This window comes from Ptychodera flava, chromosome 8 (genome assembly GCF_041260155.1).
Source record: "Ptychodera flava strain L36383 chromosome 8, AS_Pfla_20210202, whole genome shotgun sequence".
NCBI classification, from domain to species: Eukaryota; Metazoa; Hemichordata; class Enteropneusta; family Ptychoderidae; genus Ptychodera; species Ptychodera flava.
The window spans coordinates 19,070,282-19,097,697 of record NC_091935.1 but is presented as its reverse complement, the minus strand read 5'-3'; the positions used below and the strand labels follow the sequence as shown (position 1 = coordinate 19,097,697).

At 36.8% G+C, this 27,416-nt stretch overlaps 1 protein-coding gene across 2 annotated transcripts; it reads left to right on the top strand.

The window, feature by feature from the left end:
- On the top strand, nt 1-21,554 carry LOC139138720 (alpha-N-acetylglucosaminidase-like). Of its 2 annotated transcripts, none has more exons than XM_070707229.1 (19): nt 1-332; nt 850-1,007; nt 1,568-1,752; nt 2,810-3,028; nt 3,728-3,889; nt 4,206-4,271; nt 4,705-4,768; nt 5,249-5,319; nt 6,675-6,828; nt 7,801-7,950; nt 8,324-8,469; nt 9,777-9,936; nt 11,669-11,763; nt 14,038-14,145; nt 14,718-14,838; nt 15,402-15,464; nt 15,743-15,786; nt 17,201-17,355; nt 19,254-21,554. In XM_070707229.1, the coding sequence occupies exons 1-19, from the start codon at nt 254-256 to the stop codon at nt 19,400-19,402; spliced, it is 2,349 nt and encodes a 782-aa protein (XP_070563330.1). In that variant the 5' UTR covers nt 1-253; the 3' UTR covers nt 19,403-21,554. The 2 variants fall into 2 exon arrangements, with proteins under 2 accessions (XP_070563330.1, XP_070563329.1); XM_070707228.1 differs by lacking the exon at nt 9,777-9,936 and adding an exon at nt 10,332-10,491 and having other exon boundaries at nt 2-332.
- The last annotated feature ends 5,862 nt before the right edge of the window (nt 21,555-27,416 follow it).

The following is a 27,416-nucleotide window of genomic DNA, read 5'->3' as shown; positions in this document are numbered from 1 at the left end:
CGACAAGTTGCAGCGCCGTAAAGGGGTATGTGGTTTACGACGATGAGGAGTCAACATTTCATCTGAAGCTTTTCGTTGCCGTGCGATAAAGTTGAAACTTTTGCCACCCACACAGGTATGATTGATCGTATACCGGTATCGGTACTGTTTGGGGGCGAGAGTTCACTGATGACATGATATGTCGACTAAACAGTCACGAGTTTCCAGCTAAAGCTCAGTGGGTGTGCGGTCTTCCTGTGTGGATGTTCTGACTATGTCTACTAGTGCCACCTTCATTTGCGCTGTGTTTCTCATCATCTTCGTGGCCGTCGAGCAGACATACGCCACCATAGGTGAGTTTAGCATGTTAAAACAAATATCGGTCATCAGATGAGGAGTGGATTGGACCTGGAGAGGTTGAAACTCTTGGACCTCTCTGTGGTTGAAACGTAAAGCCAAACAAATCTTTGAACGTTGTGAACTGACTGTATACTACTGGCATACATATAAACAATGTCTCATGCTAAAATTCATTCTATCCAATGTGCCACCATGATCTCGGCTTAAAATTAGTTGAATATATGTCCTGTTGACTATAGGGTATTACTTCCTGAGTATACTATTTTAGGTTAATTATATGTGCCAGGATGTTGCTCTCAATTTTACCTTTCTATACCTACTGCGGGGAAGCTATCTGCGGCTACATGATAATTCAGATATGGTACGTGTGATGTGGTGTGACCGAATACTTAGTAGTACTTGCCAAATTCACAATCTGTTGAAGTGCTGTAGTATAGAACCACTGTCAATTCCATCTGCATGAATTAAAGCCAAAGATCTTAACATAATATCATTTCATTTAATTGCCAGATTTCAAGACTTTAGACCACTTGAAGCCATCAGTGTCAAATGAGACCCAAGCACAAGCTGTGAAAGGCCTGATACAAAGATTACTGCCAGCCAGGGCATCCCAGTTTCATGTTGTAGTGGACAAGAGCATAGGGCCACCAAATTTGGATACATTTGAGGTAAATCAAATCACAGAGGACCCTACCAGCTCCTTGCACTGCTACACATGGCTACTTATATCTGTTTCCTAAGGTAGCCATTCAGCAGTTGAATTTGGCTTGGCCAACCCCAAGCCAAAAGTGTAGCGAGAAACCAGCCATGCTACTCTTAGCTCAAAATTTAGAGCAGCTCTACTGCTAGGAGAGAGCCACACTGCAGTTAGGGACTGTGAGAGAGTCTACCAAATCACATTATGATATTGTTTACACTGAGATCACATTTTATCTCTTATTTTAACCATTTACAGTTAAAACTTCAAATGCTCCTACTATAGTAGTGATCTTATGTGATCGAACCTCATGATTTTACAATGACCCACTCTCATTTTAAGTTTACATAGCCCTTGAACTTTTGTCGTTCATTACAAAGCTGGATTAACAAAGTAGAGAGGGCCGGGGGACTTGTCAAAGCGTTTCTTACACCAAGTTTTGTCAACAGATCGAGGTCTGAATAGCATATTGGGCAGCTTTTGGCATTCAGGAGACACTGTTTAAATTTCAAGCACTGTTTCATGTCCTAGGTGGAAACAACGGGGTCAAATGAGGTCACATTTACAGGGACAACAGGTGTGGCTGCTGCTTCGGCCTTTTATCATTACCTGAGTACCTACTGTCACTGCCATGTGTCATGGTCTGGAGACCAGCTCGACGTTCCATCACAACTACCGGTTGTGAAACCCAAAATTCAAGTCACCAGCCCAAACAGGTTAGTTTTAGATAACTGAAACAATCTCTACATTGGATAGAGGTAAGCAAAACAAAATGTGTATCACCAGCTATTCCACAACAAACACTAAGTGTTGGTACAATTTGTATGGTAGTTTTCATGAAAATTTGAAGTGTTTTGATAGATAATGATAGTCCAACATGTTTATGTACCTCATCAGAGAATGTTTGACTGAATACTGTAAATGCAACTTTTCCTTCCTAAAAGAAGACTTTTTAAATACTTTGAATTTCTCCAGAAGAAAGTTTCACTTCCTCTAAGTTTAGTTCCGCTTGCATTTTGATTTATCTCTGTTTCACACCATGTTTTAATTACTGTCTAGTTTCTTATTGAACACGTTTGTTCTAAAAGTTATTGTTTTAAATATTTCTTTAATTATTTCCCGATACGTTAAATATATACCTACACTTAGAACAGTAACTGATAACAGTGCATATTTTTACCATTCACAGCCAAAAGTATCTTCAATGATGTAACAGTACATCAAAAAAGCCATCTGAGCTAATTCAACCAAATATATACTCACCCAGAGAAACTTTATTTTTCTGTGTACTGTGTTTGTTTTTAGCTCATATTTGGTTTTGTATATAAATACCAAAAAGAGCTTATATGATGAGTCGGTGGCGTCTGTATGTCTGTATATTTGTGGGTATGTATGTGCGGATGTACCGGTATGTCCGTCACACACAAAGGCTCCAATACCGCCAGAGCTACCATCTCAGTATTTGGTGTACAGGTAGATGCAGGGGTTGAGATGTGAATTTGTTCAAATGAACACATCAGTGTCAAAAATGTGCAAATGAGGTAAGAAAAAGTGAAATCCTGCACATGTAGTGATGGCAGTAAGAAACAGGCTAACTCCACTGATCTTGAGTCATTTCCTGTCATTTTTTATGAACTGTTACATATTAACAGACCAGCTGATTTTATTTCTCTGGAGTTTTAAACTAAAAGGAAGGAAGTTGGAGCCATGAAGACTTCTAGTTTTTGCTGACATGATCACTTTCGCTGCTTTTTCCGGTTTGATTAATCTCAGGTTCCGGTACTACCAGAATGTTTGCACTGTCAGCTACTCCTTTGTTTGGTGGGACTGGTCCAGATGGGAACGGGAGATTGACTGGATGGCTATGAATGGAATTAATCTTCCGCTGGCCTTCAATGGCCAGGAAGCCATCTGGCAGCGAGTGTATCTTCAAATGGGCCTCACGCAGCAGGAATTGGACCAGTTTTTTGGTGGCCCAGCCTTCCTAGCCTGGTAAGAGTTATTGCTATCACCATTGTGTGCAACCAGCACCTATTATTGTTATCACCATAGTGTGCAACCAGCACCTACACTGCACTGTGGTGGTACATTTTTCAATGAATTTGTACTTTAGTCAAAATTATACAATAGTTACCCTGACATGTAGAGAAATTTGCCAAGCTTATTCTGAGGTTGAGTCTTTTGTCAGTCTATGGTATGACGCGTGTGATATTTGCTTCTGGCTCAATAAGTGAAGTGCATTCAAATCATGTTATATTGAGAATTATTCTCAGACTATTTTCCTGTAATTAACCAAATACCATGTTGGTCATATATTGTGATTTCAATATCCTTGTGTGTGCAGTGCTGTGTGCACTCAATATACTTACGTTTGGGGCTTGAAACCAGTTCTCATTCAATATATCTACCAATCTGAGCTGGAAACCATTTCACCCTCAATATATCTGACAATCTGAGCGTGAAAACATGACCTCCATGATGAAAATGTTCAAAACTAAAGACTCTTCTAAGCCCCGCTATAAATTTGTAGTTAAAGTTGTCATAGCATTATGCATGTCATGATCTATTCCAAAATGCTCTTTCTTTTCTTATGTTCAGATTTGTACACTTGCTGAAGTAAATTGCATATAGCGTTAATGATGTTAGATGTACCAACAACACCCGGATGATATTACTTTGCTTCATTCACAGGGCAAGAATGGGCAACCTGCGTGGTTGGGGAGGCCCACTACCTCAGTCGTGGCATGATTACCAACTCCAATTGCAGCACAAAATTCTGAAAAGGATGAGAGAGTTTGGCATCATTCCAGTACTACCAGCATTTGGAGGATTTGTTCCGGGTGCTTTTACCAGGTACATGTGTATCCCTACAATACAGATTTATAAAAAATATATGCTTTTACCGGCATAATTATACTATTCCATTGTAGGACAGAGGCACACACACAAGAACACATGCGTGTAATTTCACTTGTAACATTTGAGGTTGGAGATGAGCATGCATTGATTTCTTTGTATATATTTTTTTGATGCTAAGCTTCAATTTCCTGCGATAACATTTAGTACAATATGCCACATGCACCCACATTGATGTATACGGGAACAGCGTAGTGCACATTGCAGTATATAAAGAGCTTATGTGAAAACTTTATATCATCAATAATTTCAGACTTTATCCAGAAGCTCATGTTACAAGACTAGGCGCTTGGGGTCACTTCAACAAAACATACTGTTGGTAAGTTTTTCATGTCAGTGCAGGATAAAGTTCACAACTAGTGAATATATTATCCAAGTCTCTTGTGAAAATCTTTCTAGAAAAAATGTATAAGTACATTTAAGAGATTCATGAAAACCAGTTTCTGTTGGTCCCTGTGTGTGAATCACATGCAATTTCGATCTCTCAAGGTGATGCAACAGTGTACTCTGATCACTGTGCAATCAAAGAATTATGATAAATTTTCATCCATCAACATTTTAGAAGTTCCACAGTGTCACTAATTTGACATAATCTGGAAGACCACAAACACTATATGCAAATTACATACATGTACAGTTTTCATACTAAATGAAATTTTGGAGAGAATAATTCTGTTTATTCAATTTTTATAAGCACACCTGTTTCAAGAGTACTTCCTAGTTATGAGTTTTTCTCTATTATATCCCTTCAGTTCCTATTTGCTGAGTCCTCTGGACCCTCTCTTCACAAATATTTCAAAGACGTTTTTATCAGAGGTCAGTACACCATTAATCCTCTCCCTGCTCAGTTGAAAACTTGCACCATGCTTTCACCACACTTCTGAAAACATTTCAAAAATCTACTTCAAAAAAATTATAATAAGTTTATCGTAATTATACCATAGATTTACTTTTCAAACTTCAACAACTGTAGACAATCCAACTTCTTGCATCAGTAGACCAGATCAACCCAAATAGGACTTGACGGAAGAAGTGTGAGCTCATCAAACCTCATTGCATCATGTAATCAAATATTAATTTGGTCACCCCTATTCCTTGTGAACAGGTCCATGTACCTCTATTCAAAATAATGGGTTTGGGCCAAACCATGGTAGTGAAAGGGTTGAGTACTAAGTCATTGCTTCAAAGTTTTCTGCTGTCACGCCAGGAAAGAATCAAGTACCAAGCGTACAGTGCATGGCTGTTGTCAAATAGTGAAGCATTATATATAGTTCCAGTTTTATTTTATTTTTTCAGTATATCAAAGAATTCGGAACTGATCACATATATAACACAGATACATTCAATGAAATGTCTCCTCCATCAAAGTAAGTAATGTAAAAAATGTTTCGCTGCTGTTATTACATTGCGATAGACTATAGATATCTATCTGGACATGTGGACTCTTCTTTGATATCGTAGTTCCATCCATTTTCCATGATTTGGACCTTCAAGGCAAAGCAGAAATCTTTTTTATTGAAATAATTAAGTTTCAAGCTTCTTCAAAATACAGTATACCCCAAAGCCACAAGTGTGATGCCATCATATGAAAAAATGAAAGTACAGTAAACGCTTTCAACTGCGAATAATAAGTTTTCTTAAACAATGAAACATCTTGTAAGGGGCAACATCAAAAGTTCAGTGTCTGATAAAAACGTAACTCTTGAAGTTTTGTACAATCTCCCCCAGTAGGATATCGTTATATTGTTTCTGTTGTATAGAAAACATTGGGTTAAAACTCCCTTCCCCCACCCCCAAACTTAAAGAATCAACATTTTTATCCGACATCGATCTTTTGAAATTACCCCTAAAGGAGCTGAAACACTGAGCTAGGTTGGCTAAAAAGGACAACCAATCAGATATATCAGGATAGAAACAACCCTTTTGTGAGGGATGGTTATTGGACTATATTTCTCCTTCAAACTGATGAAGGGTCGTAGAACTCAAAATATTTGTATTTTATAACTCTCCTGCTAGTGGTTTTATCTTGAATATCTGGTGTGTTGTCTTTTGTCAAAATTTTATATTTACAAAATGGACATATAGTGAAATGAATTTCACTGCTGGAACGTATGCTTGTTTCCAAAAGAATCATGCAATTGCAAGGAGAAAGGTTTTCGTAGCCACCTACAATTTGAAAACGGTACCCTTATAAAAAATATCAGAACTTGGTCAAAAACATAATGCAAAATTTGTCCCATTAATAATGTGTTGCCCTTTTGAACCTTTCCACTCCAATGCCCTGTAAGGGATAGACCATTAGATCTTGGAAGGGGTGCGGGTGGTCAAAAACAAAAAAATTTCAAAGCAAAAAATTGAAAAGAAAATCTTCAGACTAGTTTGCAAAATAACAAAAAATGAAATGAGAACAAAAAAAAATGATAAAATCTGACAGAAAAAAAAAATTAGCGCATCATGACTCACTTGGAAAAAAAATTCAAAAATTTACAATAGTAAAAAAAATATTCACAATCTGATTGTGACCACCCCCTGTCCCTAAACTGGTCCACAATCATAATTAATGACAAAGGGTTTAAGCAAAACTGTGGTGTTGAAGGGTTAAATTTTTGTCACCATCTTTGTATGTATCGATCAATCAATTACAAGTGCCTACACCTTTACCTAAGATTGCCTCTCTCTGATTCATCAAAATCTAAATTCTAATTAACTCTCTGCTTATCAGGGATCCTGAATACTTAGCTGCCGCCAGCAAAGCAGTGCATGATGGGATGCTTGGTGCTGACAAAGATGCTGTATGGTTGATGCAAGGCTGGCTTTTCCAGAACGGATTCTGGGGAACTACGGAAATCAAGTCCTATGTATTGGGTGTTCCATTGGTATGTCCAAATTAATAAACTCTACTTGGTAGGCTGTATGTTCACTCGTGCCATGCCACCAACATAGTAAAATTTGAATATGAGAATGTGAATCATTTTTTGCTCTCTCACCCTCTTTCATTCACAACAATACTTCCCCCAATTAAAAAACAATAGGGCAAAACAAAAGCTTGGCAGTGAAGTGGTAATATGAGCATGCATTTGTGTAACTTGTACTTCTCTGTGGTTTGCTGCTCTCTTTCCTTTGTTTTCAAAGCCACTATCAAGTTTCTGAATATTTTGCTTGTTTCTACAGCTAAATGAATCATCACTTAAGAAAGCAAAATCAGGAAACATTTCATTTGTAGTGATATAAACCTAGCTCCCTTCCTGGATAGTCCTTAGAGAAAAATATATTCTCGTATGGGTAAATATTGTTAGAGGAAGGTCCTGAAATGTGTATATTGTGACTGTAAAACCAGTAGCTTTTCTTCTGTATGACAACACCATTATGTTATTGCTGGCTTGTTATTGATATGCAGAAATATGTCCGCCAATTTTTCTTCGTTGCATTTGTTAGTGAATAGATATTTAGACTCAAATTTTTGCAGTGCTTTTTGATCTACCACTTCATAAGCTCATTTTGAGGCTCTTAATTGTAATACCATTTATCTTATTTTGTGAAAATCTAAAATTTAACTTTTACCAATAGACTTGAAAATTCATTGAAGCATTCGTTATAATATCTACAAGCAGGGGGAGGGGAGGGGTATAGATCCTGACAACTTACAATTCCAGGTGTCTCAGTGAATAGTCTCATGAATAGTTGCTCACATAAACCAAAACAATTGAATTGTAATAATTCTCTCTTTAAAGTATTCAGGCAGATGCAAACCCTATACAGTGGACAGTAAATACTAGGAGCATCAAATAAAGTTCTTTCTTTTAACAACGGTATTAAGCTTCAACAAATTGATTTATTTTCATCGACAGGGTAAAATGATTGTGTTGGACTTGTTTGCGGAAGTAAGGCCGGTCTATCAGAAGGCCAATTCTTTCTTTGGACAGCCCTTTATTTGGTGCATGCTGCACAACTTTGGTGGCAACCTGGGAATGTACGGTGCTATTGACTCTGTCAACAAGGTGAATATTACATGAAGAGAACATGTTTTTTAGTTTTATCATGTGAGGGCGCTGTACAAAGTGCTTTCCAAAGGAAACTTTGCAAGAGTAGCAGAAGTTCAAGTGTCTTCATGCTAGCTGTTCATTGATGTTATGTTTCTTCAATTACAGCTTGATCACACCCTCATTGAAATGCTTACAGATAAACTTCATCTAGTGCTACATGTAAATTGTGCGATACCTTCATTGAATGATGCAATAAAACTTACCTGAAGATGAAGGATGACCCTTCCAAAGGTGTAAACAAAGTGCCACAAAAGTGTGGTGGAGTTGATAAATTTGAAATGATCACAACTTCCTTGATCAAGTACATTTCGCCCTTTTCTGTGTACAGGGCCCTGAAGAAGGAAGGGCTTTTCCTAACAGCAGTATGGTGGGAACAGGGCTTACTCCGGAAGGAATCAACCAGAACTATGTCATGTATGATTTCATGAACAAGATGGGTTGGAGAAACCAATCGGTTCCCGATCTTCAAATCTGGTGAGTGCATGTTCACTTGGTAACAAGATTTTTTTCTCTCGTACCTTTGTTAGAGTCTAAGTATCTCATGGAAGGCAATGGGAATGTGCTTGAATCTTGGTGGTAAAGGGTACTGCATTTACTGGTCATCAGGGCATTAGTGTATATTTGGCTCTTTGTGTAAAGTACAAATGTAGAAGCGTCCCTCACCAGTGTTCCCTCTAAAGTTCTGAGTGCGGGAACAACTGAGGCTTTGGTGCCTGAAGGACACGCCGGCCGCCTTTTTGCTGCAGGGGGAGGTCTAGATGGGGCAGCCATGTTGTGTCCTTTCTATATTATGCTAATTTATTAAGTTACACAAATCCGATCATACAACGTACCCTGAACGCGTATGCATGCCTTGTGTTGGTACAGTTAGCAACTCTGCCACTAATGAGCATTAAAATTGATAAAGCAGAAGTAAAATTGGCAACGAGATCGCTCCTTTTGCCCCAAGTTTTGATGTTTATCATTACCGATCAGTAATTTCACTTGGTATTAGCTTTGAAGCTAATACCAATTGAAATTATTGAAACTTAACCCTTTCACCACCATGGTTTGTCCCAAATCCATTGTTTTCTATGGTAAAGTTGGACTGTATACAGGGAACTGGGGGTGAAAGGGTTAAGTTGCGCAAAACATAAAATTCCACCGCAAGAGCAGTCAGAAACACTGCACAAACAGCCTACAATAAGCCTTGGAACACTGTCCCTGACTCAGTGTATTAACTGAGTTTTAGAGGTGCATGTACAAGTCACACTTAAAGTTACAGAGCTAAACATACTCTGCATGGTGCTTGTCAATATATACATGTATGTGTGAAATAGTATCATGTGCTAAATAATTAAATTGATAGATGTATATTTGCAATGCAGCTATGGTATTTTGGAAAAAGTGATCTGGTTGCTATATCTGCAGTATATCTTATATGATGTTTAGGAGCAAAAGTTACCTAACAGAGCAGTTTCATATCCATAACCCTGCATTGAGTCCAACTTCACTGATGAAATGAATAGATTTGGACTTGTTGCAAGATCATAAAATGGGTTAAAAGTGCACGGTTCTGGCCACCAACCACCCAAAAAGTGCTTCATCATTTTCATAGCCCTGCATCAAGTCTAACTTCACTGATAAAAGCAATAGGTTTGGGCCGATGCAAAATCATGAGAAAGTTAAAAGACTGGGAGTGCATGGTCCTGGCTGCCAGACACCAAAATGTATTTCAGCAAACTTTGCATTAAATGCAGCTTGGAGTTCAAGTTTCCATCTAACACCTCGCTTTCCATTAGGTTTAAGAATTATTCTCACGGTCGGTATGGCAGCTCATCACATGGTAGTGAAAGGGCTTGGGATATTCTGAAGGGTTCTGTGTATAACAGCACCGACGGGCATAAGGATCACTGCAAAGGCATTGTCATCAAGAAGCCGTCATTAAAACTTGATCCATCAGTAAGTGCAACAAACCTTCATGACACACCATCATGTCGAGGCATACTCAAAACTTTCCAAGTCTGGTTGAAAATCACACATGACAGATGATAATGGATGATGTCCATGTTGAAACATCAGAAGGAGTTTGTATTTTGAAAATTTCTGGCTGTCATAATAAGCCAAAGATTTGGTCAGGAATCAAAACTGATTATAAATCAGTATGTAGACTGGTAGCACAGGACATCTTCAGATATGAATGTCTCTCTGTCATGTTATGATATTCATCCTTTCATTAAATATGACTAAAATTAAATTTCTTTTCCATACCCCCTCCCACCCCCCAACCCCCAAAAGAAATATTATCTTTAATACATATCTACACGTATCTGAGTCAAGGTAATTCCACTCTACAGGATTTCAGGCTATTCACAGTCTAGATATGGAGTCAGTTCCATTGCCTTGACAACAGGATGGAGCAAGCTTCTTGACAAGGTGTATAACTGTCAGGACGGGCATGCTGACCATAATCATGCCATATTGGTCCAAAGGCCTTCGTTGATCATGGGACAGTCTGTAAGTTGCCTGGGACTTTAACCCTTTGAGTGCTGCAATTTTCCCACTAAAATTTTAGTGCAACATTTTAACAATTTTTATGAATTTTTATGTAATTTTTTTGATAATTTTGAACCAAACAGACATCACATTTTATCGGCTGCAGTTTTTCATCAAAATTTTGGCAAAGATCAGAAAAATTTTACTTAGGTATATTTTATAAAGGTGACAAAAATTGACTCTGGCGCTCAACAGGTTAACCACTTGAAAATAAAAGGAGAAAGCAAAACAATATTTACTTATTTTCAGGAAAACAGTGTGGCCTAAGTGAAAAGGGAGACAAAGCTTGAAAAGATTTAAAAACATGATGAGTAAATTGCCATCAAAACGGTTTGTGACTCAGATTGTTGATTGGACAGTGAATTATTCATATTCAATTCTAGGTGAATTGGTGAGACGAGTAGAGAGCATACCATTGATATACATTCACAAAAATGTCTGCTGTCTCCGCCATCAATATTTAAACTGTATGGTCGCGTAAATGTATAGCTTGCAAAACTTGTCCAGTATATTAATCACGTTTAGTGTATTTTATTCACCTCTGATTCATTAACATGCCATATTTGTTTTGTTTTATAATAAAATTTGACCAGGTTTTAGACCAATTGTCCCTGTTCGTGAAAAAATGCATTTACACGAGACTTTTCTTCCTGTGACAGAGTGTACATGAAGCTCTCCAGCTTGAAAGGGCATGATGATCTGCCCTCGTGGTTCAGTTTTGCTACTACTTTTGTTTTCATGAAAATGGGCCCAATTCAAAGAAGAACAAAATGTCAATATAACATCATTCCTACTATTAAAGACTGTTCCTATACTTGAAAATACGCACCAACTTACATTCTTGGCAGGTGAAATTATTGACATTACATGCATTATTTAATTTTTCTTTTTGCAATCATCTCTGTTTTTCAACAATTGCTTCAACATTTTTATTTTCATTTTACTCCATGTATCCTTCATCTAGTAGTGTGTAGTTTCTGTTCAGATGGAAAGACTCATCACTGAACCTAGTAACAAAGCAACTTATCAGCAGTGTCAGTTAAAACCAGCCTCCTAACTAAAGAGTGCAGAACTGTCCTTTGTTATCATTCTTCTGAAATTTATTTCGATAACTTTTGCTTTTGTACCGGTACACCAGCTGTGGTATGATTGGAAAGATGTCGTTGAAGCGTGGGGGAACTTTCTGAATGCGACAAAGGAGAAAGTTTCCTTGCAGAACTCTGAAACCTTTAGGTAAGAACAAAAGACATTCCAAAATTGACTAGCCTCCTTGAAAGAATGATTTAGACAAATTTTCAAATAAAAGTGTGTTTTTCTCTGAAAAGAAAAGTTTACTTTGTAAATTGTTACACAAAGTGAATTTATCCATTTCTTGAGAGTATTGCATTTTAATTTAAGGCAAAAATTAATCATTGTTCAGAGTGTCTTGTATACCAAACTTTATTTTGAAAAAGATGAATTTATTCCAACAAGGTGGCAAATAAAACAAATGTAAGTATACCAAACTTGAAGAGCCATCAGATGACAGAGCGCCCTCATATGGTGGATCTTCCAGTCTGCCTTCCTGAAAACTGTAGTGAATTTGATCAACTACCTCACTTGTGTTGATGTCTACCCACATGTTGTAAATAGTAGTTAGTTTGACCAGTGGTAACCTGTGGGGGGAGGGAAGGAGGGAAGGGGTCGTTAGTCTTTCTATGATACTGTGAGGTTACCGGAATCATGGTTCCAAGGGTTAAAGGGGCAGGTCATGTATCAGTTCTATCTAAAAGCAAAATGGCCAACATGATCTAAAATTGCAAATGAAAACAATTGGCAAACACCATGTAAATAATCAATGTCAAAAACAACTAATGCAAGAACCAGGGATTCAGATGCCCCTTTAGAAACTTCAACTTTTTTTAATGTGGAAACGTGTTTTGTTGTTTTTAGCTCACATTTGGTTATACCAATGTGAGTTTATCGTATAAGCTGAAGTCGATGGCGTCTGTATGTATGTGTGTATGTATGTATGTATGTATGTATGTATGTATGTATGTATGTACATACAGTATGTCCGTCAACATCAAAAACACGCAAACCGCTGCACGTTTCAGCTTTGTATTTGGTGTGTGGATGCATCCTGGGCTATAGATGGGATTTTGTTCAAATGAAGTCTGCATTGCCAAAATTATGCAAATGAGCTTACAAAATGTGAAAATGGTCAAAAATTATAACTCAAGAACCGCTGTTTTGATTGCTTTGAAAATTTGTGTGCAAGTACCTTAGGTGAACCTTATACAGTTTTATGAATATTGTGAAGATATCCTTAATTTTGTATTTTTGCTGAATTTTTTGGTGATTTTCTCATTTTCAGTAAAAATTCTCTTCTCTGAAACCGCCAGCCCAATCGCTCTCAAATTTGGGTTGGATCTTTGCAAAGGTGTTACTCTTCTAATTTGTTGAAATTATGACTAAAATGGGAAAATTACTATTTTGGAGCGATTTTGTCATTTTGGTCAAAAAATCTTAATCAGTATTTCTTTTTAAAACCCCTGGACAGACAGCTTTTATATTTGGTACACAGACGTACAGAGATGACAATAGTTAGATATGTGGAAATTGTCCTGAAATATACAAATTTGTATTTTTAAGACAATATTGTCATTTTGGTCAAGAAAACTTGTTCTCAAAATTACTTGTTTGATAGCTTTGTAATTTGATATAAAGTTCTGAGGGATGTTATTAGATAAATTTCTGCTCTAAGTGTTTGGAAACCCCAAATTTGTATATTTTAGGTAATTTTCTCTGTTTGTGACCTTAAATGACCTACACCAACCCAGGATATGTTGTGAGACAGTTTTGAAGGCTGTGAACATAATTTTGTCATATTTGGTATCAATTTGTAGGAAAATTTGATCCAGAAAACAAAGCTGAGGTGTATTTTTTCATTGCGGACCAATTTTTGCAACTTTTCTATGTAAGACATACAAGAACTGATGAGAAATTTGGATCCAGGATAATTCCAGATGTTGTAATCACCACCCACAGTGGAAGGCATTTCACTATCTGTAACTAACTTAAGTGCTGTTTACATTAGAATGATAACATTCATAGCATTAAAAAAACTCCCCAAGGTTGTAAATATATTTCCTGTCATCTGGCGTTATGTAATACCAAGGGATGGAACATTTGATATTCAGGAGGGGGTAGGGTCTAGAAGATTGATGAGGTAGCATTACTTTTTACCAGATCCCTTGTACATTTTTTTAACCACTCCCACCTTTTCTTTTTATCAAACCTTCTCTGTCTATTTTTTTTTGTTGACATTTGCTTATGTATGTAGGATCTGTTTGTCCCATTGCTATAGAAGTTGATATGCATGTTCCTAAAGATGACCTCCAGTACCTAACTTGCAGACCTTATTTGCTTTTGTCATTCTTGTTTTTCCTGGTTTAAATATTTCTCGAATGGACCAATTCAAACCGAATGTGAGCACACTGTCCTTGACGGTATTTTTTTTGTTAGGTACGATCTTATTGATGTCACAAGACAAGTGTTGCAGGACTGTGCATATTGTGCATTCTACAAAAAATTGCTGAAACATTGGTCGGATCGTGACGCAGAAGGAGTCCGGTAAGGAAGCCATTCTTCCATAGCCTCTGAAATTCCTTTTGTTCTTCTTGAGTGCCAAATAATACCTCTTATTGGCATAATTTGTTTTCTCAATGTTTTAAGCCCATAAAATATTTTAAAGAGCTAGCAATATAGTAAATATGTGTCCCCCATGATATGGACACCTCATACTTTTTCAGTCAGTAAGCAATTTTATAGACCCTGCAATATGGTAAGCGAGTGCCCCCTCCAAAAAAAAATTGCATGAAGAGATTTGTATTGATTTTGAAAGAAAATAGTTCAAATATTCCTGGAGAAAAGTTTGGGCAAAATTTTAAGTCTTTCAAAGTCACGGTGCATACTACCTTAAACAATTCTTTTTTCTTTAGTCTGTGTACTATATACTTTCTGTAAAGACTTACTTTTTCTGTTGTATGCCAGGTGAAAGTATTATAATTCTACAAATGTGTAAAAGAACTCTCTGTGGTTTCTTTCAATGTGAAAGTTTTGCGAACAGAAATCAATCGGCAGGGCTTTACAGAAATTTCCTGTACAAGAACAATTTCTAATTGTGTGCTTGTCTTTATTCCCAGGCAAGAAGGTGATAACCTTCTTCAGTTAATTGATGACATGGATCTCATTCTGTCGTCCAATGAACATTACCTCCTCGGGAAGTGGATCAAGTCGGCTCAGGCCCTGGCAACAAATCAGACGGTAAACTAACCTTGTCATGGTGATGGTATTCCATGGATCTGATATCAATTTTAGTTTGTAGGTGACAGGATCATGCCCTACTCTAATGGTCTTGAGAATTGTTTTACTCATCACACCACATGTGGTTTTGGATCAATATACTCAATCTCTTATGTAATGTGACTGGAAGACTTTGTATAGGATTGTTTCTCACAGACAATTTAAACCTTTTTTGTGACAGACGAGATGTTGCATGCTCAGCCATTTAATTAGATATTATTCCCTAATATTTTTCTTCGTTCAGTAAAGGAAAATACTTGTTACGTGCAGACCGCGTCACCACTTGTCAAAATATTAGGGAATAATATACTTATCACATGTATAAGCCAAGAATTTGTTATTTTTTGCAAAATGAAAGGACTTTCCCAAACAGTTCTTGTTAAAACTTTGAACTACTTTTTTGAATAATATCAATACGCCCTGTTGCAAGTAGTTAGTCATTTCTGTCAACTAGGACAACTACATTACTTTGTTGTTCTAACTACAGGTAGATATAACATATTAACCTTTTGCTTTCCGAACAGGAGATGGATTTATATGAATACAACGCTAAAAACCAGATAACTCTTTGGGGACCTGATGGTAATGTACGTATCCTCTAGCCTTCAGTAACAGTGTAAAGTGTGTGTGTGCTAATGTTAAATTTCAGGTTTTCCTATCATCACAATCATATTATGAGTCAGGGTCCTTCCATAAACAGTCAGGAATTTCCACCATTATAATAGGATGCATGTTTTGCTAGCATAGCTATTGATGATATTTCCAGCTTTACTGTGCTCTCTAAGCAGGGGGTGGGGGGGGGGGGGGGTTTCAGCATAGAAAATCTAATATTACTCATTTCAAGATTTGTCATTGATTTTCACAGATTCTTGACTATGGAAATAAGATGTGGGGAGGACTAATGAAAAGGTATGTTTCTTTAAAGCCATGCAGAATGTTTGTGATTGTTAGGCTGATCTGCTTGACAGACTAAGTCAACATAATGTAATGTAAACAGTTTTATTCATAGTCCCACTTATGTGTGTACTGTGCTGGGAGTTAATTTGCTCACTAAGATAAGACCAGAGTAATTAATGTCTTTGTGTCCACATTTGTAAAGTGGATAAGTAGTTCAAATGCACACAGAAATGTTACAGATGCAAGTTTTATAGTCTCAGATTGCTTCCAATGAGTGCCCATGCAAGAATCAAACGAAAAACAACTTTTTTAACTTCTGTCATTTACACTACAATATGATATTCTGCAAGCATGCCGGCATTTTCAGCACATTTTAGAATTTTTTCATAGGCAGAAAAGCTATGTAGTAAAGTGGTATTGAAATACTTTGGAAGTTTTTTTCATGAAAATTTCCAAAAAAGGTAGGGATGCTACGCAAAGACTTTGAGTATGTTAGCCTATGCGTGTTGGCATGCAATTGTGAACAAATAAACTCCCAGAAGATAGTAAAATTTATAAACATGTTGATTTTTCTGAGAGATTGCAAATGAAGTTTTTGGCCTTACACTTTTGACTTTACTCCCTATTAGACATAAGTATTGTATGTCAACATAGGAAAGTTCACGCCAGATATTTTTATGTATCTGAAAAATTAAATACTTGTATGATACTTACAAGAACAAGGGTATAATAAGTAAAGTTTTGTTTAAACTCAGTCAAATCATATTTTGTAATAGTTATTTCTTTTTTCAAAACTGAACTAGTCAGTTTTTTGCATGTACACTAGTATGAAATGTTGAATATCATGGAGAAGAGGCAGTGGAAAATGTCTTTGCTTTCATGAGCTTAACCACTCGTATGGAGTATCATCAGCGGTTGTCATTGACACTTTGAACTTCCTTCAAGAAACTGCCTGTCCAATTGCTATTTTATATGTATTTATTTCCGATATATCAGGGATGCAGAATCTTAGATTTCTCAAATGAAGTATCAAATTTTGCGTAACATTTTTTTTTCTTACTTGTCTTCAATAATCTTCTCTTAATAAATTGGTCAATTGATTCCTAGAAATGACCTCATAAATGATCTAAAAGTTTTTTCAATATCATTGGATTTTGTCCAGAAGGTGCCCAGGGGTATGTCAGTAGGATTTATTAAAATGATGGAGATATACAAGCCTTTAGCCAATATCTCTAACTTTGAAACCATCTTCCTTTGTGAAGCTGCTTGCTTGAAGCGTAAACATCCTCAGCTCCACTGTTTCTGCTTGAGGACTTTTGATGCAGCAAATTTTGTGAACAGAGCACTTACAGCCAACATGGTCAATGTTGCATTCTGTTAGTCAAAAGAAACAAACAGTGACAAAGTTGTTTTTCCCTCATTTCAGCTACTACAAATCGAGATGGCAGTTGTTTGTGGACTCCCTTTACAACAGTACCGTAGAGCACCGCAAATTTAATCAAGATGCATTTAACAATGCTGTCTTCAAAATTGAGAGTGCATGGACATTTGACAAGACGGTGTATCCAGTCGTGCCGAAAGGTCAGTAGATGTCAAAATAATTTGCTGAGTACAGTACTTTGTACAGTAAGTGTTAGTCCTGCTGTGTGACTGTATGACAAATGCATATATTTTGTGCATTTTCATGGAGCACATCATAGACAAGAGGTTAATCACTCCATATGTCTTCAGTAAACGTCCTCATGAATACTGGCCTGATTTCTTTTTAATCAGGGTAAATTTTGAACAATATGCTGGACTTATATATTTTCGCTATTAAAAAATACTGCCCTGCATGGACAAGGGCTAAGTGAATAACATATTGGACTAGCCACAGTCACGTCAAATAAGCCACCAAGGGTGTCTTTTTATTTATGACCATATCATTATATACATTTACCTACCTCAGTTTACTGCCCATTTTAAGTCATTTAGGGTTTTTTGATAGTTTTATAATATGCAGACAACATGAATCAAACATGTCTTATATTGTGATTCATTCATGCGTAGAATGTACATGCTGTAGTCAGCAGCGCAGTTGACACAGGACCACTCACTACTGTGTTTGCATGGATGGATGTCACCAATTATGCAACATGTTTCTCATTTGTTCAGTTTTGAAATACACTTTTAATGATACACATTTGCCTGTAGACTGTATTCATGTACATATGACATAAACACCTTTTTTGAAAAGTCATCGTAATGTCTGAAATGCATTGTGAATTACTGAAAAGTAGGTCAGCAGCCAAACATACCCATGTACATTGTCCATATTGGGACTCCATGTTCCATGAAAATACTGAAAGTTATAAAAAGGCTAAGAGGCCTATAGGTTCTGGCTGCAGGTGCATAATAATCAGTTCAACTCAGACTGTGTAGAAAGAACACCTGGTCTTGTATTTTTGGGTTCCCTCATTCAGTTTCTGCCGAGTCATCAAAGTCAAGATTTTACTGTTAGCAGCGCCTACCGATAAGTCAAGCAAATATAGCGTCAAAACATTGTTTTACGTCATTTTTTTATTAACCAAACTTTAATGCCAAATGACTCAGCAAAACCTTAATGAGCAAAAACCCAAAACACATTAGCGGGTGTTTAAGGTGTAGAGCATTGTGTTTGGTAATTCGCTGTGATCTCTCATTGAATTCGACACCGGCACTTGGCGACAAAAGTACTTTTGCCAGGTGCAGCAACTATGTGAAGTGTCATGCAAGGTGTAAAAAACACATTGCAGTGACACTTTTTATTTTACACCTGTGTCTGTAACCTATGTAGTTTCGTTGTACAGTAAGTTTTGGTATCAGAGGACACAGAGTCCAATAACTTTGACGCGGAGTACAATAACGTTTGGTCTTAATGGACGCTATTTGACCTTGACCTCAAAACACCTTTAAATGTACATCAGCGCAAGGAAAAAGGAGAGATGATTTTAAATTTTTACTAAAAAATATATTTCTGAACATTCAGCACTTCACAACGTTAATAGTGGTGAATCTAAAACCTGTGAATTTGAGTGAAATTATGCTGCTGACCTACAATTTCTATCACGTACACTGCGCTGCGCGGGTTTGAAATTTCGTTCTGTGCGCTTAGTGGACACACTGAATGCGTTCTCAGTTTGCTTGGTGCAATGCGGGACGGGCATCCAAAAAACGCTTAAGTTAATTTTGACTTTTTCGTGGTAAAATTGGATAATAAAAGGTGTAGAATAATGCAGCGGAGGTATTGTCCTCGATGCTACGCGTCTCAGACAATACCTCCGCTGCACGATGTACTCGGACATAAATCCTGGTATTTTGTGAATATCCTTATATTATTCCAGTAGCCTGATATACCCTGGGGGCTGCAGTCCAAATATTGGGGGCTCCTCTTTCACGCAAAGTAGAGTTCCAATATCAAAAGTTTCATTAACGCAATTGTTAATTGTTTTATCTTCCAGGAGACCCAGTTGGAATTTCGCAACAACTTTTCCAAAAATATAAACCTATCATCGACAAAGTCACGGAGGACTGTAGATCGGGACACAGTGTTAGGAGTGAAGACAAACCCAGTGGACTTTCCGGAGAAGATTTTATGACAAGGTCATAATGGCCTTCTGACGCTCAAGCATTTTTTCACTTTTTTATTCATCTGAATAAGCAGACTTCCCTTTTTCATAGAAAGTAGTGTCATGTTGACAGTAATATAGTTTTAGCATTATATGAGTGCTTTCTGGTAATGACAATTACCTGTCACCCACGATTGTGAAAAAACATTTGGAATGGAAGCAAAGTAATACTATGCAATCTATTTAAGGAGCAAGATATGAAACTTTGATTTTTACAAATGCCTGTTTGCAATTCAAAATGCTTTTTGTAGATGTTTCTGAAGAAAAGAGATACCTCAAACGACTGCAATAACAAGAATTAGCCACCAATCACATTTACCACAAAAGTATAAAAAGTATCCACAAGTGCCACATTTGCATTATTAACCCTTTGAGCGCCAAAGTCAATTTTTGTCGCCTCTATAAAATATACCCCATTCAATTTTTTTCAGATTTTTGCTAAAATTTTGATCAAAAACTGTAACGCATGAAATATGATGTCCATTTGGTCCAAAAGTATAAAAAAATTGCAGAAAAATTCATAAAAATTGGGGAAATGTTACACTAAAATTTTGGTGGGAAAAATTACAGCACTCAAAGGATTAATACAGTGTACGTGACTCATGTAATGCTGAAAGAGAAAGAATCATTCATTTACCAAAGTGTTTGCTTTGTTAAAGGTATATAGTCACCTGTAATCTAAATATGCCCATATATAGTCAAAGGGGCGTTCCTTGGTATTCAAAATGCCCATGTGGGCGCCTTTTTATAAAGAGGCCACCCGCTTAAAATCTGTGATTGGTTAGATTTTCTGTTTTCATGGTAACTGTGGCAAAATTGGAACAGGTGACAGTATACCTTTAAGTTCACTCTGCAATTTTATTGATATTTACTCGTTCTCTAACTAAGAGAACATTGATTCATGAGTTGAAAAAGTTTTCTCGGGCAGTGCACACAATAATGTGGGAGCGAGAAATAGCTTCACAGGGCTTTATATACCTTGTCCTGGTAACCCATGGTTGAGCTTTCAATATTCCGCTAATGTGTGGGATGTACTGTAGCTCAAATAGTAGTCCTATGCCATGGTTCCTTGGTTCCTTTCATATGCATTTGTGTGTCTGTGTGTTTCTTTGTTCATGGCTAATTTTTATTCCAGAATTACCTCAATAAGTTTTCAAGCCAAAGTATATGTAAATGTGATTTGACATATTGCATGTATTATTGATTTGTGTCCGATATCTCTAGAATTACAGAAAATTAATTTGGCAGTTTTGCAGTTAGACAAGTGCAACAGCTTTTGATGGCTTAATTAGCGTATTGATATCAAATTTGAATAGAGTATGAATTTTTGTGATTTAAACATACATGTACATCAAAATTAAGTGCATTAAGTCAATCAGACTTCTAAGGTTTAGAGATGCTAAAATTTCGATGGGTGTGACATGCTGATGTTGAATTCACTCGCATGTTGAAAAAACTGTTGTAGTGAGGCTATACATGTAGATGAAAACTTTTGTATTGAATTCTGTTGGACTTTAAAGATTCTATGATCAGTGATTTTGAAACATAACCAAGTAAACCACAAGGAATCCGTCTTATTTCCTTAAGCCTAATCCTGCCAGGCCTGTCACTTCCCCATCTGCTTAGTTAGTAAAAAGTGGTGTTGCGAGCCAAAACCTACTCGTTATTCACCCACTTGGCATGATAGATTATTTCAGGTTTAGTTATCAGTCAAAAATCATGTCTGCAGTATCTGTTTTCAGCATCTTTAAATGTTTAAATATTTCTTAAAAACTATGTATTGGACATATGTGCTTATGCCTTGCAGGTTTACACCATCCTGACCTGATGGTGAAATACCAAGGTGGTGCAATGATATTGTATAATACAGTAAAACTGAACTCAATGGGTTGAAGTTTGCTACGGATATTTATCATGCAAAATAATTTTTTTCCCCATCTGGACATTTATATTGTTTGAGATTTATCATATATTGTTAAATTCAAATAAATTGAAAAAATAAAAAAGTGAACCACCCATACCAACATTATACCCTAGCTGTGCATATTCCTTATCTTCAATAAAAATAGCGATTTTTCCTTATTTGATACGGGAACAATATCCATATAATGATAAGGAAATGATGAAACAACACTACTTGTACACAGTGGTAATTGAGAGCAACAACAGGATTCTTTATCTGATTAACTTTACCCATAGCTGTAAATCCGGCTTACAAATGTCAGTGTTTTCTCAACACTGACATGTGTAGGCCAGGTTCTTCTGATAATGATCTTTGGGCTCTCTCACTATACAATCATGAATATAGCAGTATATGGAATGCATTCAGCTCCAAAATGAACGTCGTGAAATGTCAACAATGAATATATTCATTAGCCAGAGTCTCAACATTTTGTACCCTTTGTTTTTGTTTGTACTGTCAGGAACATCCCGTGTAGACTTTTGCCCATATATATGGCACTGTTCTCATTCATGCCCATGTTCACCAAACACAGTACATGTATATGCAAGATCTTCATATGTTGCATGCAGAAGTGGATTACGTAGAAAAGCGCCAATAGCTATGCCATGAAGCATGTGCAACTAAAATTACTATCACACAAGTAAGGTTTAGTTTTTTCCCGTATAGTAATTTCATATCCGGTGTCACTTACATGTGAGGAGCTAATTGGTGTACCAATTTTATCTCTCGTAAATTCCTTAAGTTCAAATCGTACAGAAAAAAGCCCGGTCTATGATCAGTAGCAGGATATTTCAATGGAGAAAAAAAGATTGACAAAGTGTTCACAAAGCATCACGCACATCCTCCAGTGAAAGATCAGGGATTGAGAGGTGCACCTTTTCTTAAATTACATTTGTGCAAATTTTTCCTTAGTTTTAACCACTCACCAACTTGAGATGGGATTTCAAAGCAACTCCTGTAACTGTGAACATCAACCCGGCAGCTGATATTTGCCTTGACGCTATGGAAGTGGTAACTGCATAAGTTACATGTTATTTTAAATTGGTTTTTAGTTCACATTTGGTAAGTATATATAACCAAGAGAGATTATATGGTAACTAGTTCGGCGGCATCTGTATTTATGCATGTATGTGTGTATGTTAGTATGTGAGTATGTATGTCCGTCCACATCAAAACTCCTAAGCCGCAGCACCTACCATCTTAGTATTTGGTGTGCAGGTGCACCCAGGGGTAGAGATGTGAATATGTTGAAATGAACATGTCAGTGTCAAAAATATGCAAATGAGGTAAAAAAGAGGGAAATCCTGCAAATTGCTAAAACTCTGTAACCGCAGACCAGGTTTGGTTGTAACTTGGTATGCAGGTTCTTTATGGTGACTTTGGTTACATTTGTTCAAATTGTAGTAAAATTTTGAAAGTTGTATTTTGGGGGCAATTTTTCCCGTTTTTGGTCAAAAAATCTTCTCTGAAAGCACTCGTCCAATTGCCTTGAAATTTCGTATGCATGATACTAGGGGTCACCTCTGTCAGATTTGTTCAAATTGTGGTGAAATTTTCATATTTGTATTTTTGGGGCAATTTTTCCCATTTTTGGTCAAAAAATCATTTTCTCCCAAAGTTTTTCTTGGAGTGCTTTGAAACTTCACACTCTCGAGCCTAGGGTTGTCTTCTGTCGGATGTGTAAAAATTGTGGTGAAATTTTTGTATTTGTGATATGTGTTTTTAAGGCAATATTTTGCATTTTTGCTCCAAACATTTTCTCTGAATTAACTATTCTGATTGCATCGAAACTTGGTATTCATGTACCAAGAGGAATACTTAGTTGAGTGTTTCAAATTGTGTCGAAATTTTCATATTTGTATTTTTGGGGCAATTTCTCCATTTTTTGGTCAAAAATCATTTTCTCTGAAATCGCTCGTAAGATTGCTTTGAAACTTACTGCATGTTTCCATATCAAAATAAATGTGAGCCCAGTGTCATTGACAGTATTTTTTGCTGTTGAATTGGTCAAATATTGATTTTTATTACAGTTTCAGGAGGCTTACATGTATATACAAACAAATGTTAGCAAAATCTGAGTATAAGTGACAATAAAACAGACAGTTACTTCTTCTTTTTTTTGCAAAATTAAAGTTGTCGTTATAGTAATAGGTAATTCAAAAAGTATATACCGCCGTCGGCTAAATTATTTGCCCAATGCATCTACAGATTATAGAAAATCCCGGCAGAGAGTTGTATGATGACCCAAACCAGTATATATGTACACCCATATTTGAATATGCAAATGAGGTTAAAAAAAAGAAAATCCAGCAAATCGCTAAAATTCGGTAACCTCACAGGCTAGATTTGGTTGAAACTTGGTATGCAGGTTGTTTATGTAGACTTTAGTTAGAGTGTTAAAATTGTGTTTGAAATTTTGATAGTTATATTTGGGGGACAATTTCCCATTAATTGCCATGAAACTTGGTATGCACGATCCTAGAGTTGGTCACCTCTGTCAGATTTGTTCAAGTTGTGGTGAAATTTTCATATTTGAATATTTTGGGGCAATTTTTGTCATTTTTGGTCAAAAAATCATTTTCTCTGAATTAAATATTCTGATTTCTTTGAAGCTTGGTCTACATGTACGTGCTTAAAGCCAACTTTAGTTGAGTATGTTCAAATTGTGTGTAATTTTCATTTATATTTTGGGGGCAATTTTTCCTATTTTTGGTCAAAAAATCATTTTTTCTGAAATCGCCAGACAGATTGCTTTGAAACTTGGTATGCATGTTCAGTATACTCACTCTGACCTGCCACACCGAATCAAATGTGAGCCAAGTGTCATTGACGCTGTTTTTTTCATAGGACAGGGATGATTCACAGCTGAAAACAGTTAACAACAACAAGGGACAGTCTTCAGATTTCTTGCGCTCGCTTCGCTAGGCTAAATGCTTACATGCAAACGATGCCTTGCTCGTGTGAAAATTTTGAACATAGTTAATCTAAATCTCCAGTGAGCATTTTCTTCAACACAATTAACCATCATTGAAACTAGTCCGAATCGCCTTGGACCATTTCATGGCGTTTAATGTAGAGCGCAACCAAATATAAATTTAACCTTGGCGTAAAATACGAAATTATTATTTCATGACTGCCATTGCTACGCCTAGAAACTGTGTCGAGACAACCATAGATGTATGCCAACTAGTAGACTGTCCAGCTAAAGTGAATATTTTTCATCGTAAAATTACTGCAAAGTCATTGGTGAACGGGCTGATGAACATTATGGCTTTTAGAAACACCAGTCTCGCCATGGTATTGTTATCCATGCCACATGTTCATAACTTCGTCAGTTTGTCTACTGCGGGTTAGATAGTATTCATCTTCCTTCAGGTAATGAACCCAAAGTTAGAGCTGAAAGTATCAATTTTGAAGTATACCGCATCACAAGTGCTATCCTTCTTTTAGTTGCACGTGTGTTAAAGCATCATGTGGACAGGCCATCGATGTACTGTACCCCATCAAGGACGGGCTTGACAAGGCCTTCGATGGCGTCAATGCCCCCACTCCCATTTCCAAGATTTGTAAAGTTGAGAAACAGGGAGGCCTTGCCATAAATGCCCACTGGGTAAAAATCTTGATATACGTACAAGTATATTTACGTATATTGACGTTTAGAAGTCATACTAATTGCTGCTGTTCAATATTTCAAGCAAGACTAGGGAGGGAGAGACAATTAGACCTTGTTGTAGAGCGCAAAAAACTACCGACATCAGTGGGAAACGCAATCCACTGAGACTGTGATGGGTCATGATGAGAAGTCAGATGTGACTCTGATGGATATAATCGACAAGCTCCAAATAATTATCCTAAAATACATAGAATGTCCTGAATAAACCACTATCGATTTAGAAAAGCACCTCTAACCTATGCATGAGTTTCTACCTCTGTTATGGGCAAAGGATTCTTCAGTAGATATGGGCGGAGAAAGGAGGGGCAAAAGTTGAAGGAGGTAGTATAAGAGACAATGCCCCGCTCTTACGAAAAGTAGGAAAAAATTAATCAATTTTGATGCCGCTAGGTTTAATCTTAGAAAAGCAAATCCACACAATGTGCCCTATTTTCGAAGAAGAAGTAAGAAGTGTTCTTACTAAACGGCGAGTACGAAAGAGAGGCGTATCCCTTTCGCGCGGTGACAATCGTCAAAAAATAACGATCATTTTCATATTCTTAGGTGCGATTTGATAAAGATTAGTGCTTTCAAAGAAATACAAAACCCGAAGTAATTACTTACCCGAAATCAGCAAGTATGCAACCTCATCCATCACAGACACAGAGCGGTATGGCCCTTCGGGGGCGAAAGATAGTCCCGCTTCGTCGGTTTGTGTCCAAGGGTTTGAGAGAGGCATCCCCGTTCTCGTACAGCAATTTTGAAATATTTGAATCAACTTTTTTGCCTTAGGTGCAATGTCAGACAAGTGCTGACAGATATATTTAGTTTTCAAAGACGACAGAACTAAGAAGACTTTCTTGTACTTGCGAGCAATTTATTGCTTTTTTGTGATTTTTGATACTGGGCGCTTTTAAATAAAATTCTTTGTTCGTGATTTTTGATACTGGGCGCTTTTAAATAAAATTCTTTGTTCGCCGTCCTCGTGCTGGTAGGTTTTAAGGGAAAATTAAAAAACGAAGACATATTAACACTATTAAAAATAAAAGTATTATTTTTCCAAAAGAAACCAAATAAAAAATGAGCTTATATTAATACACTCGTATTTTTGTTTGTTCTAAAAATGACATTTTCTTTATTGGAGCGGCATTCCATCATCAAAAGCTATCGCTGACCACTGTGGTGACACTCATAAAGACACGCAATTGGTTCTGGAAAAGTACCCTATGATGTTATCGCTTCATCTTTTAATACAGCATATGTAACCTGACCTCAAATGGAACGACGTTGTCCAGCGGTTACTGTTACAGATGGTGTACAAGTATGTGCATTAACCCGAATGGTCACTCATTTGTCTTCTTTCCATAGTACAATAAATTACCCACAATGCTGTTTGATTTGTACCAACGACGTTAGTTTTCTTATAACTTTTTCAGTTCTGTATATGAGCAATAATGTGAAGTCTCACCATAATTGATTAATTATATTTATTAAAAGTACGTTGAAATATTAACCATTAAACAACCATGAAAGTCGCATTCTGCAGGTACTACAAATGTCACAGTTTTGGGAAGGAAGTTATGACCAACTGAAGGGGTCATTCTCTGAAAAAAAAGCTAGCATGTAAATTTCTTTTGTCTTTTCTATTTGGAAAAAATCAATATTCTTTTGTTTCATAAAACAGGTGCAACTAGTCCCCCTACTTTCCATCACTTTATTCTGTATGGCTGAGGACACAATCAGTGGAAAATTTACAAAAATCCTTTCTCTTCTCTCAATCAAGCACAATTTTCTTAATCCTTTAAAATGGGAATTGAGAAGAAAGGTGTTTTTCAAAGTACGTTTTCAGAATTTTTAGAACTAGTCCAGGAATTTGTCTACACATGGGAGACATGGTAGACTTCACAGGGAAATCTACGTTGGTACAAATCATGATGTATTATGGGAAATCTCTAGTACTGTGCTTTCCGTCAGAAAAAAAAAAGCGTTGGTCGACAACATAGAAAATGAAGCCATTCTTTTGGAAAACATTTAAACGCAATACGATAACGGCAAATGGCATGAATATATTCCGCTACGTTGTCAAGGAATTCTCTGACGATTGGTAAAGTTTTGGGGTATCTGGTAGACGTTTAAACTTTGGCGGCTCATCCACTGAATGAAAATATTGGGACTAAACCCCACTTGGGGACGTTGTCGATAGTAAAAGTTTGCCATCGTGTGGAGCATAAACACTCAACGTGTATTTTTAAGGTTTGATATGATTGTGTTAATTTGTCGAAGCTGTTATCAATTTTCTAAATCCCAGACGACTGAAATGCAGTCACAGTCGTAGGATAAGGCTAGAGTAAGTAAATTCTTTGCTTTGAGATTTCTAAGT